This window comes from Lagopus muta, chromosome 1 (assembly GCF_023343835.1).
Source record: "Lagopus muta isolate bLagMut1 chromosome 1, bLagMut1 primary, whole genome shotgun sequence".
NCBI lineage: Eukaryota > Metazoa > Chordata > Aves > Galliformes > Phasianidae > Lagopus > Lagopus muta.
The window spans coordinates 2,187,867-2,204,548 of NC_064433.1; the positions used below are offsets into that span (position 1 = coordinate 2,187,867).

Sequence of the window (16,682 nt, forward strand, 5' to 3'; positions counted from 1 at the left end):
TTTGGACTACCATAATGTTACAATATTATCTGGTCTAACAAATTCTTTGCTCTACTCCATAACATAAATTTCAGTGCAACAAGTGAAAGCCTCTCATACCACAGACAGGTGGTTAGGCTTTTCCTTGTAGGTGTCTTCATAGATAATGTCATGGATGCAGGATTGTTTCAAATACCTCAGCTGTCTGAAGGAGTTGAGCCTGATTTCTTCAGTGCAGACACATTGCTTGGCTGTTAGACCTCATACTAGGCACATATTCCTTCTTTAGGAATACAGTTGCATCGGGTTGTTTTGTTATCTCTAAAGGTAATTCAAGTATGGGTGACTTAATTATGAAGCTTATTTGAGTTTAAGGGAACCAACCTCTAGAGGGAGATACGAGCTGTGATAGGGCCATGACCTGTGCTTTTTGTGATCGTACACTCATCTGCAGATCTCATCCACCAGCACTCTTCTGGGAAGTACCACAGACACCTCTTGGCCAGATGAGTAATTCTGTTGCCTAAAAGCAGCAGGAGATTGTTGTCACAAACTGGATGAACCACTCAAGGAGACAGACCACAAGCTTTGTACTGTGTGCCTCTTTTGAAATAATTTGAGAAACCTATTTGTACAAGATACACCGGACACTTCGAAATGTTTTCAGATGCTCTCCAATTGGAAAGTGTGCTCTATAAAACTCAAAATATAACCTAGAATAGAAGTGCTTTCATCTGACTCATCTGACCAGACACAGAGGAGTGCATGAATGCACAGAGCAAACTGAAAGCAAACCATAGCCTACGAAGTGTATTGTTAGAGTGTGAATTCAGCTCCCTGCACAATGTACTTGGCTGTGCCTGGACTGCAGATGTTTCCTTGTGACAAAAGTTCTAATAGTCAGTTCTGCGAATGATTATTTGATTTTTTTTTCCCCCAAGTGTTAGTTTCCCTTTAGAAGTATACCTGTTGTATGCTAATGGGTGAAGAAAGGGAAATATTCTTAGCTTATCCCTTGTATATGCCCCTGCTCTTGCCCTTGCGTAAACCGCAACCCAGGAACTCCTGAAGTGGCACAGGTGAAGGAAGGATGTGGGACCATATATATCCCTGGCACCTTTGAAAACCAATCTAAATTGCTGCTGGAACTCAGCAACACTCTTTACTTGCACAAATACTTTCAGGTGGAGCCCCAGTTGGATCTACTGTTCCTGTTCAACCATGGTTGGCAGGAGACAGCTTCCTCACTTCTATTTGAGACTTCACCAATTGCTTTTGCTGTATCAGTGCCTAGCACTGGTCCAAATCCCTGCTAAAGCAGGTTTACTATAGTGGGATGCATTCCACACTTCTGGTGTTCAGTTCATATAGCAGCGTATACAGAAAGCCATATAAACATTATTCACCTAACATTGTGCTTTTGCTCTTGCAGGCCTTATAGCAGTGTTTGGTAATTTCACAATTTCTCCTACTGACATTGCTTGGAATTGATGGAATCATGCTTCTTTTTCATTTATTCAGTCAGTAGGGAAGGCCGAGCTCATCATCTGAACAGGCAAGCTAGATAAGACAGGTTTGGAAAAGAATTTTTATTGTTCCAAAGATTTCGTATTCAGATATTATAGACTTGAGTAAATTCTAATTGTGTTTCTAACTCTACATTTAATAAATGGACCATGGAGAAGGAAAAAAAGAGCTGTGAGCAGTGGGAGGAAAAACAGGAAATGAGACCATGAATCAAATCTGGTCTTGGAAGTGACAGGCTGGCTACAAATCCTGCAGCTCACTCGCTACTGATGTGAACCACACTCGTCAGATAAAAGTATATCAACATAAATAATCACAGATTAATATGACATAATATTAATATATTAAGCTTGGAAGCCCACAGGCAAATCCGAGGGTCCTGAACTGCACAATATGCATTAACTAAATAAGCTTTGCAACAACTTCCTGTGGATAGTGCTGCAAGGCGTGGAACCCAGGCTGCCCAATGTGGAAAGTACAGAGATCTCTGGGGTGATTTGAGCATAATTGTAATCCAGTATCAGTGTGTAGTAGCCAACAGGGAAACAAAGAATAGAAAAATAGCACAGGTACCCTAGAACTGATCTTGAGGAGGTAGTAGTATTCTGAAAATGGCACTCATCACATGGAGGTCTCAAACACCGACTAGAAATCCAGTTTCATGCCTGCAATGTGTATGATGGGTTGAATTTGACTTTTTTGCTCAGAAAAATAATTAGTTATTATTTACTGATGAGGTTGTTAACTTTCATTGCACAGGAAACCAAACCATATAGATGTCATATCAACTGGTAATTGTTGCAGATAGGGTGCCACTGAGCGTGTGGCAAAATTCAAAAGTGCCCCTGTCTTAAACTAATGTGAATAAAACACTGTGAAAAATGAAACAATGATTGCAGCATCGATTCTGAGATAAGCCATGGTCATTCATCCTCTGGAAGAGCTGAACTAGAATTGAAAAGGAATGTATCCTGTCCTCTATATAACCAAAGCTCTTAAATATGTATGAAAAACTCATTTAGAAGAATTTGATGGTTCAGCTTAATGTGCCCTGTAGCCATAACAGGTACCAAAAGTTGTGCCAATAGTACCAAAGGAGGCAGGATCTAGCACACTAGGAATGCACTGATGATACATTATTTACAGATGAAGTTTCATCTTAGAGCAGAAAGCACGTGGGCTGTTACATCCAACAGGAAAGAGTAATTTCCAGACCTGGAGAACTTGCAGACTTTGCAATTCTGATCAATGCTGACAGGAGGAACCTAGGTACTACCAAAGTCCATCCATGCTGAACATTTCTAAGGACTAGATTACCATCAAGGGACAACCATTTTAAGTCATGCAGTACAACACGCTCACCCTGGCAAGGACTGAACTGGATGACCCTCTGCAGAATAAAAACTCACAGTGGGTGTGCAATGAGCCTTTATATGTCACCTCACCTATCAAGTGTTTTCGTGGCATTTTATAAACCTTGAGACAACAGTCAGAAATTTAATACTGACATGTTCCTGGGTTCATTGGGATTTATTTGTTAGTGAATGTCTGGCAACCCTGTCCTTCACTGCTCTGTGGCTTCACATTGTAGCTAACATCTTGAGTATTGAGTGGTACAAGACCTATTTCTACCACAAAGGAATATGTTAAGGCAAGAACAAATCCAGACTGGACAAGAGCACTGCTTTTTAATGAAGTATCAGTTGTTTATTATCTGCCCATGGAAATGTCTGGAGTATGTGGAAAAGATCACGGCACCATGAGAAATAAATGTTTTAAATCTAGTAAAATACTGCTTGTTTTTCAGCTACACGATGAAATATTTGAAGCCAACCAGTTTGAGATGGATTTTCAGCTTACACAATTCATAAATACTTTCAGATCAAACAAGAATCAGAAGCAGTTAATAAGCTTGTATTGATTGCTATATTTTTATGTGCCACTTTGCTCTTGCATTATCTTTTCTTCTTAGTAGAAAAATACTCTCTAGGAAGCACTAAAAAGAAGTAAGACCAGCATTCTACTTTGGCACTGACTTACTGCATGTCCTTGGTCATGTCACTTTATCAAATATACTTCAGAAAAGTTTTGCTATGACTGAAGATTAGGATGCAGTCATTTGAGGTAACACACATCAAAATAAGCCTGACTTAGCTGCACAGAACTCCTGTAGATGGATTAACACTGCTGAGTAGTAATGGAAATTATTCTGTGCTGAGCTCTTTTTTGATGCTTTACTTATGTCTGCTGCTTGCACTGCTTAGTCTAAACTAGGTTGTTGTTTTTTCTATGGCACAGTGCAGCCAGATCTATATACCACATTGATAAACACTAGTTTTAAAATATGCATGTTACTCATGAGAACATGTAAACCGTTTGAAGTTATACACAGAACGACTTCTTTTTCTATTTGCAAATCACTTGTGAGAGTTGCAAAATAAACATGAGTATTTGCCAGTTGTTAATGAATGTTTTTTCATCTGCAAATGTGAAGTAGCTTTTTCTGCCATTGATTTGCAATAGTTTTCATCTGGCAGTGTCCTTGAAAGAGCTCTCAAATATGTTTGACAGTCCACCAGAAAAGCTTCTGACATATAGATTGCTCTGGCCTGCAGCAAATAGTCTTTCATTTCCACCTATTATAGGGGAACCATAAATTCTGGGGTACCTCAGCCCTGCTTTTTCTACAGTGACTGAACCTTATGGACACATTAAAATGACCCAAAGCAATTTGGGGTTGTAATTTCTGACCATTTGTTCTTTAAGAATGATCTCTCCCCTTGCCCACGATCTATGCATATATTACAGAGTTCTGTAATTCCAAGTCATTCAAAGCAAACATAAAAAACCACAGTAGGAAATAGGTGCTGTTAAAACCTTAATTCCTAAATATAAATCTTTCTGCTCGGTGAGACATGAGTATTTTCTCAGAACTCGTCAAGCAGAGGAGAGGACAAATATATTAGAAGACATATATTCAGGGTTGAAGAAGGCATTCCCACAGTAGTTCCATAGCTAACTGAATAAATACAATTTGACCCTGGTGCAGAAAAAAAAAATACAATACCCTCAGCTTGCTGGTGCTAACAAAGTGTCATGCCAAACAGATACACAGTCCATTTATTCCCTTAGAAGTTTACAGCTACATGGGTGTTGAATTTCTAATACTGACCCTTCATAAAAACTACTTTAACATTTATAAAAACAGGCATCAACATTACGTCACACACATCAAGCTCATCTGTCTTGGATATAGTTTCAAGCAATTTTTATTTGGTAGTAAAGTGGCTATCAGCCAATGCTTCAGCAATATCTTAAGCCCCAAGGAAGGCAGATACTGCTGAAATGCCAGCTGACAAACACTTTAAATCCAAATAAAAATTGCTTGAAAATATATTGAGAACATGTGAGCAGTGCTGTTGATACAACCATCATGATGTTTATATCTACTCAGAGAAATGAAATGAGTCAGTTGACACAGGCTGCAGTAATCCATTGTGATCAGCAGTAAACACATTGGGACAGACGTCTTGCAAAGGAGTGGAAAGGATCAGTGTAATTTAGTACAAATAGTACTGCCTTCCTCAAGCCAGGAAGAAGACTTGGAAGGGGGGCAAAAAAATCTGCTGTACCAAATGCATCCCACTATAGTAAACCTGCTTTAGCAGGGACTTGGACATGATGATCCTCATTGGTCCTTTCCAACCTCTACAAATCTGTGATTCCATGAAAAAAAGACTTTGCAAATTATTATGGTTATTATTATTCTTCAGCAGTGCAACAAGTCCCAGAAGACAAGAGAGGCTTCACTGTGCATTATATCTTGGCTAATAACAAAATGCAGTGAATGGGTAAAATAAGTGAAGAGGCCAGATGGTAGAAGAGGAAAAATCACGTATATTCATGTATGCTGGAAAAGACTTGGAGGTACTGGTGTATGGTAAGCTGGACATGAACCAGCAACATCCATATCCTGGGCTGCATAAAAAGCAGCGTGGTCAGCAGGTCGAGGGAGCTGTTCCCCCTCCTCTGCTCTGTGCTGGTGAGAACTCACCTGGAGCACTGGAGTCCAGATGTGGAGTCCTCAGTACAGCAGAAATGTGGACCTGTCAGAGTGCATCCAGAAGAGGGCCACAGAAAAGATCCAAGGGATGGAACATTTTCCTTACGGGGACAGGCTGAGAGAGCTGCTGCTGTTCAGCCTGGAGAAGAGAAGGCTCCTGGGAGACTTGAGAGCAGCATTTCAAGATCTAAAGAAGGGGTATGAAAAAGAAGAGGACAGATTCTTCAGCAGGGTATGGTACAACAGGATAAGGGAAAAACGTTTCAATCTAAAAGAGAAGAGATTTTACAGAAATGGTGGTGAGGCACTGGAAAAGGATGCCTGGAGAGGTGATGGATGTCTCATCCCTGGAGACAGTCCAGGTCAGGCTGGATGGGGCTCTGAGCAACCTGATGTAGATGTAGGTGTCCCTGTTCACTGCAGGGAGTTGGACCAGATGACCTTTAAATTTCCCTTCCAACCAAAATAATTCTATAATTCTGTGAGATATACCTGCTATGTATTTCTTGCCTCACATTTAGGACAGAGAAATTCAGAGATGTTTCCAACATTACTGGCATCCAAAATGCAACATGTTTTCCGAGGTTATACACCAGAGAACACCTTGTTCTCCTCTCAGGCCTCTCCCCAGCACAAATCTCTGCAGTTCTGGCAATCTTGGCAGGCCACCAGCCCCATCCAACCTACAGAACAGATGTTACCTGCAGAGCAGCCAGATCCAAGTGAACCTTTTATTTTAGGCTGAGGAGAAAATACATTATGTGTTACTAACATTATTCAGTTCTTGGAACGAAGATTACATGTCTAAAGGGCTAATGGTAATTACTGACAGGAGTTAATGGTCCAAGAGGGTTAATGGTAATTTTATAACGTTATAAAAATGGATTGAGGTGCCAATTTGGACTGGATGACCTTCAAAGGTCCCTTCCAACTCAAACATCCTATGATACAGGCTTAGGGCTCCAGCACAGCCTTGAGGAACACTTCCCACAGGGGCCCATCCTGAGGCATTGTAACATCTTTGGGATGACAGATGTACAACTACACCCCAAATCCAGAACGTACCTTCACACAGGGATAGCCACATTGGGCCACGACGAACGGCATTTCCCCACATGCACAGCTCCCTCAGCCGGGGGCCAGAGAGAACTACACTACCCAGCGGGCCATGCGCAGGAGCCCAGCACTCCGCCCCCGCCTGTCAGCGCTAAGGATCCTGGGAGTAGTAGTCTGTGTCCCTCCCTCGGGAAGTTTAACTGAAAAAGTTTCCTCAGCCTTTCCGGGTGCCTCGCCGCTCTTCGGCGGGTGTGCGCGGTTTCCATGGCTACGGCCTCGCTGCCAATAGGAAGAAGGTTTCTAGGCGCGGAGGGCGGGGTGAAGCGAGCGACGGCCCAATGAGAGGCGGCGTTGTTGAGGGGCGCGCTGGCAGCGGGTACAGAGAGTCTCCTTGGGGCCGTCCCTGGCAGCGGCCTGGTAGCGCCGGGCGAAGATGGGCGCCACCGGCAGTACTCGGCGTGTCACCTTCGAGGCGGACGAGAATGAGAACATCACGGTGGTGAAGGGCGTGCGGGTGAGAGCGGGGCTGCCCCGGGCCTGGGCGTCTTCTCTGGGACAGATTCTTCTCCGTTCTCTGAGGGGCACGTGGGGCCTGGCCTGCCCGGCGCTGCCCCTGCGCCTCTCTCGTCTTTCTCCCCGTTTTGTGCCGCTGTGCTGCCGGCGTCTGCCTCCCGTTCCCTTCTCTCCTTGAGCTTTGCTCGTTTCCTCCTCTTACTCCTTATTATCCTAAAGTCTTGCTGTCACTTTCTCCTTTGGTGAGAAGCTTGCTGTGACTGTGCTGGCCCCTCGGCCTTGTCTCCAAGGGCAGCACGGTGCTGAGAGAGATGTGTGACTGGAAGAACTTGTTTTGTGCCTTCTCTGATCTCCACGTCTCAGAGCTGATCATTTTCCCACGTTCTCTTACAAGCTGTGTGAGCCAGCAACATGCTCTCGCAGCCCAGAAGGCCAACAATATCCTGAGCTGTATCAACAGAGAGGTGGCAGCAGGGAGGGAGGTGATTGCTACTCTCTACTCTGCCCGTGTGAGGCCTCATTCGGAGAACTGTGTCAGGGTCTGGGGTCCCCAGTACAGTGGAACTGTTGGAGTGGGTCCAGAGGAGGGCACGAAGATGATCAGAGGGTTGGAACACCTTTCCTGTGAAGACAGGCCGAGGGAACTGGGCTTGTTCAGCCTGGAGAAGGCTCCAGGGACACCTAATTGCAGCCTTTCAGTATTTAGAAGGAGTTTATGAACAAGAGGGAAGTCAACTTTTTTTGCAGGTAGATAGTGATAGCACAAATGGGTGCTTATAATCATAGGAATGGTTTTAAACTAAAAAAGGGAAGATTCAGAATAGGTGTCAGGAGGGAACTGCTCACTGAGAGGATGGTGAGGAGCTGGCATGGGCTCCCTGGGGAAGTTGTGGATGCCCCATCTCTGGAGATGTTTAATGTTAGGCTGGATGGGGCACTGGGCAGCCTGATCTGGTAGGTGTCAGCCCTGCCTGTGGCAGAGGGGCTTGGACCTCAATGAACCTCAATGAATCTTGAGATCCCTTCGAATCCAATAAATTCTGTGATTCCATGATTCCGTATATCCAGTTTTCAGTTCACTCTACAGAAGCATTCGCGTTCTTTCCCAGTTTGTGGCATGCTGTTGCCTGTAACACAGCAAAGGGCAGATAGCTCGTGGCACAAGACACTGCAAAATCTTGCAGCACAGTGATTTGTCAACAGAAGGCACTGCAGTTCATAGCAGGAATGATAAGGTGTCTTTTATCCCTGCTGATAGGGAGGAGTGTTGCACAACGAAGGATGGTGGTAACTCCTGCTTTTTCTTTTGTCATACTAATATTTCCCTGTTCTGGATGTGTAATGGTCTTGGTCAAATAGGTGACTGTATCTTAAGTTACTATTTAATTACTGTCACTATTAAGTTACTGCAGAGTTTATCATCTTTGTAACTTCTTTTTATTTGATTCCTGTGCTTGGTGAGCTTTTGTTGCTTTATTGTTGGCTCCAGCTGCTTCAGTACTAGGAAGTGCTGTTGAATTTTCTGTGTTGTATCGTATTGAAACTTCTATAAAGTATTCTGTATCTTGAAACATTGACTATGAAAACTGCATGATATCACAGGTGATAGGGAAATACAGATTCATTAATCAGTGGGATATCTGTAACTGGTTCTCTTTATATTCCTAAGACTAATTGTGTCAAGTTTGGTTGAAAGATTTGATATTAAGGCAAGAAATCTTATGATGGAGGAATTTTACCTCTTCAATTGCATGTTAGAGCTCAAATTGTAGCAAAACTTCTTTATTGCAGATTTCTGCCAGTGAGAAACATTGTGCTGTAAAGAACTCTCTAATGAAAAATAGTTTTTAAGGGTAGTCGAAGCGGTGTTCATGGTGTTCAAGGAAAGTTCTAAGTTGAAACATAAGAACTTACATGATGTTTTTTTCTGTTAGATGTAGGGTTGCTCCAGAAGTAATGCCTTCTTTTTATTTCTGTGGAGAATACAGCAATTACAAAGAGCATAATAACACTGTTTAATAGAGCAGTTTCTCAGCTGCGAAACTTTGTTTTTCAGTGTGATCATCACTATTAGCTCTGTATTTTTGCCAGTGATGAACAAGAGCCTGCGTGCTGTGCACTAAAAAATCTGTACCAGTGGAAGTAACCTGCTGTTGCCACCGCTGACAGGCACCACCACCTCACTGTGCTCACATCCACTCTTTGGAATCCATAAACATTCAGCAAGTGTTGATGAATGTCAGTGGGTGCCGTTTTTGCCACATGGAGGAGTTCAATTCCACCTCTTTGCTTCATACGCACTTTTGTGTCAGATACCGCTTTGTCAGACTGCCCCTCTTCTGCCTCTGTTGCACAGCAACAAAATGTAATGGGACGTTGGTTGGAGGGTTCAACATCTACTGCCATACCACCAACATCCACCTTTGACGTTGTGGGCCAGCGGGCATTATTTCCAGGGCAGCCTTTGTGTTTTTTCCTTGGGGTACAGTAGATCTGATATTGGGTGCTCCTCTTACTCTCAGTTTGATTTCATGTGATTTGTGACAGTGTTTTTGGGTATGCACGTGTCAGCAGTAGGCTGAACCCTGTGGGTGACAATCCTTGCTATGACTGCTGTTGCTCCAGTGCTTTGGGAGCCCTATTAGAATGAAGTTCCTGTTGGCCCAGGTGCTCTGCAACTGCACAGTGTGGTGTTTGACCATCATCCAATAGCAGAGAAAGGCAAAAAGGCTGATTTAATAGAAGCAACGATGTGCTGGGGGATGGTGGTGTATCCTGTGTTTGATTGTACAGCTTTCTTGTGTTCCACGAGAAGCAAAATGTTCTGATTCTTTGTACTCACAGAGAAGTGCTCGCCCCACCAAGGAGGGGAAGGCTGCTGGAAATAACATGTTGTTCTGTTGATAACATTTCAGCTGTCCTTGTGTCTTATTCTGAAGCTCTGTCCTATTTTATTTAATAAGTTTTACTTCATTTTTGTGAGGGCAGGGGGTAATGGAGGTGAAGGAGGAGATGCAGGCTGACTGATGGGGCTGGGGGTTTTGTTTTCCAGCTATCTGATAGCGTGATTGATCGGATGAAGGAACCTTCTTCGCCCAGTGGAAGACCGCAGTCTCAGCGCCGTTCACCTGGTGCAGGTATGCATTTATTGTCTCTGTTCTAGTGGAGGAAAAAAAAAAATGAAATGTGTCATTCAGATTATTGTAATGAACTCATTGCCATTTAATTGATCTGGCTTTTATCTGACATCCAACATTTTTCCTTTCAAAGAAAGAAGCAGCTGATGGCTTTTAGATGAGTTACATTACTCTTTGGTTTTCTTCTAACAGTAAAATTTAAAACACAGCTGTTCTATAGACTTTGTTTTCTAAGTTATTATCTGTTCTTAAAAGCTCTTCTTCATTTTTATTTATATAAAGACATATACAGAAGTATACATTGAGTTTTGAAGTGAAAATTCTTGTGCATTTAATCAACATTGAGTTTTCCTTACAGCAAGTTGCAGTTGAAATACACTTAAGCAAATGATAAAAGAATGATGTTATTCCCCTGTTGTGTAAGAGCGAAAATGAGTTGTGTACAGTTTGTACAGATTGCTGTCTGAAAATGATGGCTTTCCTAATATTTTTATTTCATTACTGAGGTCTGTCTGCATGTAGTCTAATTTAAAATAGTTCAGCACTGTGGACATGAAAATGAATGGCAGAGAATTGGATTTATGGCAGTGGTGCCTTGTGATTTATGTCTGTTGACTATGTGGGACCTGTAAGGTTCAAGGCTTCTTACCACTTCTCCAGAAATATTCCTGATATCAGTATTCCTGAGGGGCCTACTGCCTTGTTATTTACAAAGCAGAACCCCCAGATCTCCCCTCATGATAAGAAGTGTGTCAGAGGCGGACCTTGCAGCAAGACTTGAATGAGTGTCATCTTTCATCCAGCTTAAGCATAGAAAGTTGGTTTCCTTTTGCTTAACTGAAGATGTTTATGGAGTAGAGGTGGCTTTATCATGGCTGGGTTCCTTCTATAGTCAACGGAAAGAAAAATGTATTTTTGGGAGGCAATTCATGTATTTTATTTGAAAAATCTACTTCAGGATGAGACAAACTGCCCTCTAGGAATACCAGGGTGAAGAGGTCAGGTGTCAGAGTCTATGTGCTTCAGGTGAACCTACCCCAGAATGTTTTATTTATAATGATGCTCCCAAATGTTGCTGCTCTAGAGGTTATTTTTCAGCTTTATAAGTGGTAGAAGTGTGACATGTTGAAGACTGATAAAATATCAGTGCTAAAAAAGCCTCAAGTTGTCACCTGGCTGCTGAAATGTAGATTGTTCAATAAAATTACTTAGGATTTGGAGCTTGCCTAAGTCAGGTTTAGATGAAATAGGGCTGTAGTTTTGTGTCTGAACTGCCGGGTTGTCCATCTTCTCTTGTTTGAATAGCATCCATATGATGATGTTAATGTGTTTTACTGTGGTGGAGAATTTATTTTAAGACAATGATTTATGTGAAATAATATTTGTGCATCCTAACTGCTTACACTGTGATACCTGTTGCTTTTCATCCTTAAATGAGTTATGGAAGTAACCTCGAGAACAAGAAAGTGGGATTTTTGGGATGTGATTGCAGGGAATTTCTGAGGCATTCCAGCCTTCTTTACTAATCCACAGTTTGCACATAGCTTGGTCTTCTGCTTCTCTTTGTGTGTTGGAAATCTTCACTGAAAGGCTTAATGAATCTCTCAATCCTTTGCAAGCCTGGGAGATGTTACTTGTATTTCTGCTTTAAGAGCCAGTAATTGAGGTGGAGTGCTTGTATTTACACAGGATAATCAAGGTTATACCTCTGTTGCTCAAATGATTTGTATTTGAGAAGATTAAATTATACTTAAGTACACGTTGCCATACCGTCTATTCCTCAGCCACTGAATGATTTTTGATGAAGAATTACAATTGAGTTTCTTTGCTGTAAGAACAGTCAAGTCTTATTTTGGATCTACGTCTTAACTTTTCAGGGGCTGCACTTGTTTGATACAGTGTCATTACAAGAAGGACACTCCTATCAAAGCCAGTGCTCTGGTGATTTAGTATTGAACTACGGCTTTGGGGTCTGGATCCCAAATCTGGAGGTCTTCCTTCTGCTGTGATGCAGCTGTGCTTGGTGTTGGTTTCTTCCTTAAGCCCTCTTGCTGCTGATGAGACGCGTCTCCCACGGCTCCTCCTGCGTATGAATCTGGTTAGAGTGACTTGCTTTTCCATCTGGGTGGATCACCCACAGCTTCTGAAGAGAGTTTTTGAAGAGCGGTGTTGTTTGAAGGCTGGTTCTGGCTGCTGGATTCCCAGCTGGCCGATTTCAGAACTTGGCAGTTTCTTAGCCTGCATTTACATCATGGTGCATTCTAGATAAACGACGCTTGTTTCTCCCTCTAGAGTTTTCTAATTTATGTAGGCAATAGAAACAATCCTTAACTCAAGTCTTCGGTAGCTTTTGGTTGAGGAATAATTGATTGGATTACATGTAAAAGTGTGTATCTTGCTGCTTGCTGGTATATGATGTATTTATTGACTTCAGTTTCGGGTTGGAAAATGAAATTGCATACATTTACAATGAAACCTGACATCTAAATACTGCGTCTTAAAACATCCTTGCTTGCTCGGATCATTTTATGACTGTTGAGTAATATTGAATGCGCTGAAATATTTAACAAGAGTAAAATCTTTAAAGTATGTCTGTAATTCCTGAAGCGATATTGATGAAAAGTAATTTGGTCAGATGAGAGGTTTTTTTTTTTGTTTTTTTTTTGAGGATTCATTATACCTAAAGCTTCAGTTGGAACAGACAAAGGGAATGGTTTAATTTGTTTTAGTATAGTGGATATCTGGAAAGCTCGTAGTCTATTATAAGTGAGTTTAAAAAAAAAAAAAAAGTGATTAAATTATCAAGTTTCTGCATCTCAGCTTTTTTTTTCCTTGGTTGTCATTACAGAAGCAAACTACACTGTGGACGCAGAGGATTGTTTTATTTATTTTTAACTGTATGTTTGCTGTTGTTACCATGCCTATGAAAAGACAGTAAAGGACCCATATCACAGTGCTGTGTGTTGTGAAGGTGTGAAATAAGGCTGGTACTGCTGGTGCCTCTCCAGAAGTTGGATTAGATTTGAAATGCTTCCCGTGGGGAAAAATGTATTTCACAACCTTGTTTGTTTGTGTGGAATGACATCTTTTCATTGTGTGCTCTGTTGTGTTGGTGTCCATATATTTTTGGTGAAGTTTCTGGAGCCCACGGTATCTCAGTTCAGTCAGAAACACAAGAAAGTATTGCTGAGATGGGCAGGAATGTGCATTTGAAGAATTAGGTTCTAGTTGAAGATGCAACTGAAATTGAACTAAACTTTAGTAGAGCAAACTTAAGCTTCCTCAAGCTTGTTAGTAGGATCCCATGGGAGGCAGCTCTGAGAAATGAGTTCAGGAAAGCTGTCAAATCTGTAAGGGCGACCTCTTCCTACTGCAAGAGCAGTCCATCCTCATACTCAAGGGAATGAACAGATCCCCATATAATGAGACCACTCTCAGGATGGAACTCATGACAGGGCTCAGGAGGAGCTTTGGCAGGAGATAGAAGCAGAAATTTACTACGAAAAGATGGGATCTTTCTATGAGGTAAGGACAGTAAGCATCACTTACTTCAACCTTGACAAGACTTTCAGTGCTCTTACAATATTACTGCATCCATATTAGGATGTTAGAATGTGGATGGCCAAAAGACAAGCTGGATTAAAAAACTTTAGTCAGGATTAGCAGGTTGTGGTTAATGGGTTTCCTCTTTCTGGAGGCTGGCCACAAATGATCTACTGCTGGAGCTTGTCTCGTATAACAGATCTAATCTTCCAGAACATGTATAAAGGTGGAGTGCATATTCCTTAATGCAGGTGACTCCAGTTAGATCGACTCTGACAATATGCTCAAGGGCAGGGCTGCCATCCAGAGGAACCTAGGCAGGCTGGAGGAGTGAAGCCAACAGGAGCCTCATGAAATGTAACAAGGATAAATGCAAAGTCCTGCAGCAGGTGAGAAGCAATCAATTGCTGCAGTGCAGGCTGGGACGCCCTCTAGGGAACAGCTGTGCAGGAAAGGAACTGGATGCTGGAAGGCAGCATACTGTGTGTGAGTCAGCTCTGTGTCCAGGAGGCAGTTAGCTAGCAGCATCCTGGGCTGTAGAAATGGGAGCAAATTAGCACAGCAGGGGAAGGGGTTTTCCTCTTCTCTTCAGCAGTTTTCTGATCACCTCTAGATTACTGCGTACAGTTTTAGACCCATCAGTACAAGGCATTGATCAGCTGGCTTGAGGTCAGCAATGGTCAGCTGCTGAAGTGTCTTCTCTATGAGGAGAGGAAGCTTGGCTGCTTCAGCTTGCAGAAAAGTAAGATTTTGGAGACATTATAATAGCATCCTTCCTATAGCTTATTGAAATGGTGGCAACAGCTATTTTATGGTGATGCGCTGTGTAGGAATAAGAGATAGTGGATGGGAAAGCAGGAGAGATTCAGACTGGAAATAAGGAAAAACTATGTCATGGTGAGGCTGGTCAAGCACTGGAAGAGGCCTCCCAGTTGAGGCTATGCAGCCTTCATCGTTGGAGGCTTTCAAGGTACAAGTGGTTAAAACTTCTGGGCAACCTGATCTGATCTCAGGGCTGACTCCGCTTTGAACATTGCATTTGACAAAGTTACTTCCTAAGCCTTTTGTAATCCCATAATTTGGTTGCAGAGTGTGAAAATAAAATGCTTGGCTGCACCTAACAAATTTATTCTTTATAATGCAAGTGGAAACGGTTAAAGTCACCTGGGCTGGTGCAGTGTGCAGTTCCAGGAGAACATAGCTGAGAGGTTTTACACTGCAGTTACTTGGTCCAATATTTAGGAAAATCTTATTTCAACACTAAAGAATGACAGCATATATATATATATTCTCCTTACTCCTGCTGATGGTGTTTCTGGAGAGTTGGATGCTGGATGAAGAAAATAAAACTGTTTTCTGATGACAAGTATTTTTGGAGGCTGTGCTGTGTTGCTCGTGACTTTGAGTTGTGTTGTATTTACGTGTTTTGTGTATATCTGGAGGTTTACAGAATTTTGCTAAGTTTATGCTAGTTAAGCAAGAATCTTCTGGAAATAAATCCTTAGTTCTGTGCCCTTTAATGTATTTGCTATTTTCATCTATTTTTTGTTGCAGTAACACTTTTTCTCTGCATAAATGGAAGATTAAGTAAATTGACATTTCTGTGATGTTATTGTGTAACATTGACTCTTATTTCTAGGAAAGAAAAACAGCTTATAACCTTAGGAAAAAAAGCAAGATATTTTTGATGCCTTGTTGTTTGTCTTGCTATGTACATCTCTTGCTATACTTGTACATCTCTGACTGTTTATTTCAGCCACTGGCATTCTTTTTTTAGCAGGTCTCTCCATTTGCTAATACTTTGTCCTGCTCTATCTGCAGCTCTGGGTATTCTTTAGTAGTTTTTAGGTGTAAAATCAATTGGGTTGGAATCCCCAGGCAACAAACTGAGCTAACCTATGGGCCACCACAAGTAGCCTGAATGGCCCAGATTTGAATCTTATACAAACCACCACACTTGTGGTTTTGCACTAATTTCCCTTTGACTGTTCTTTTCTTTTTTCACCAAGTTTAGAGAGATTTGTGAGAATTTCTGAAGCTTCTCATCATGCTATTGTGACAGAAATATATAATAAGACTATACAATTCTGTGGTATTTCAGAAAACATTCTGCAGGCATAAAGGCATATCCTTATGAGGGAAGTGGTATAAAACACAGCTTCATCTGATCATCATTGCTGCTCACTCCCAGGCTTTTGTCTGCACAGGATATGTAGCTTTTTTGGTGCTTGATTTAAAGCTGAGCAAAGTTCTTGGGTGTTCTTGGATGTGATGCTGCAGTGTTCACTCATGCTCTCACATGGCTTGTTATATTGCCACTTAGTTGTCACTGAGTTTCTTGGAGATAACATTATTTTCAGTGATGTATATTGATATTCTTTGGGTTAAAGGTTCACTATTGATGGAAGTATTTTATTATCAAAAGGTGAAACGTCTTGTAACTCACTCAACTACTGAAGATGCCTAACTTTTAGTGCTGTCACTCTAACAGCAAATCTTTAGCTGAGCCTGACATTCATGTCACTGGATTGCAGGAGTATAGGGAATGTAGAATTATGCATGGGAGATGAAGTAAGTATTGCATAAATTTAAGTTCTCACTGTCTGTGTGACACACAAGGTGTTCTGCGAATGCTTTCAGATGGCTGGCTATGTCCTTGTAAATTAGTTCTTAAATTAGAAGGATAAATGAGTAACTAATGCAACCCGTACTTCTGGTTTTGTTTTCACCCATAGTAATTGGAAGATGAAAGCTGTGGGAGAGCTTAGTTCTTCACTCTGAGTCCTGAAAATACAGTATTAGCTGTGTCACAAATGGTGTGAAGAGTTGGGTAGATGTAATGAGAATGTTAGAGAGCAGGGAAA

The 16,682-nt window shown here is 41.8% G+C and overlaps 1 protein-coding gene across 2 annotated transcripts in view; it reads left to right on the plus strand.

Moving 5' to 3' along the window:
• Window positions 1-6,969: 6,969 nt before the first annotated feature.
• The window catches only part of CHCHD3 (coiled-coil-helix-coiled-coil-helix domain containing 3), a 165,729-nt gene continuing 156,016 nt past the window's right edge, over window positions 6,970-16,682 (plus strand). The window contains exons 1-2 of one of the 2 annotated variants that reach the window (XM_048933702.1): window positions 6,970-7,139; window positions 10,191-10,275. In XM_048933702.1, the coding sequence (XP_048789659.1) occupies window positions 7,059-7,139; window positions 10,191-10,275 (166 nt within the window). In that variant the 5' untranslated portion in view covers window positions 6,970-7,058. The remainder of the gene's footprint in view (window positions 7,140-10,190; window positions 10,276-16,682) is intronic. The other variant, XM_048933787.1, reaches the window with a different exon arrangement.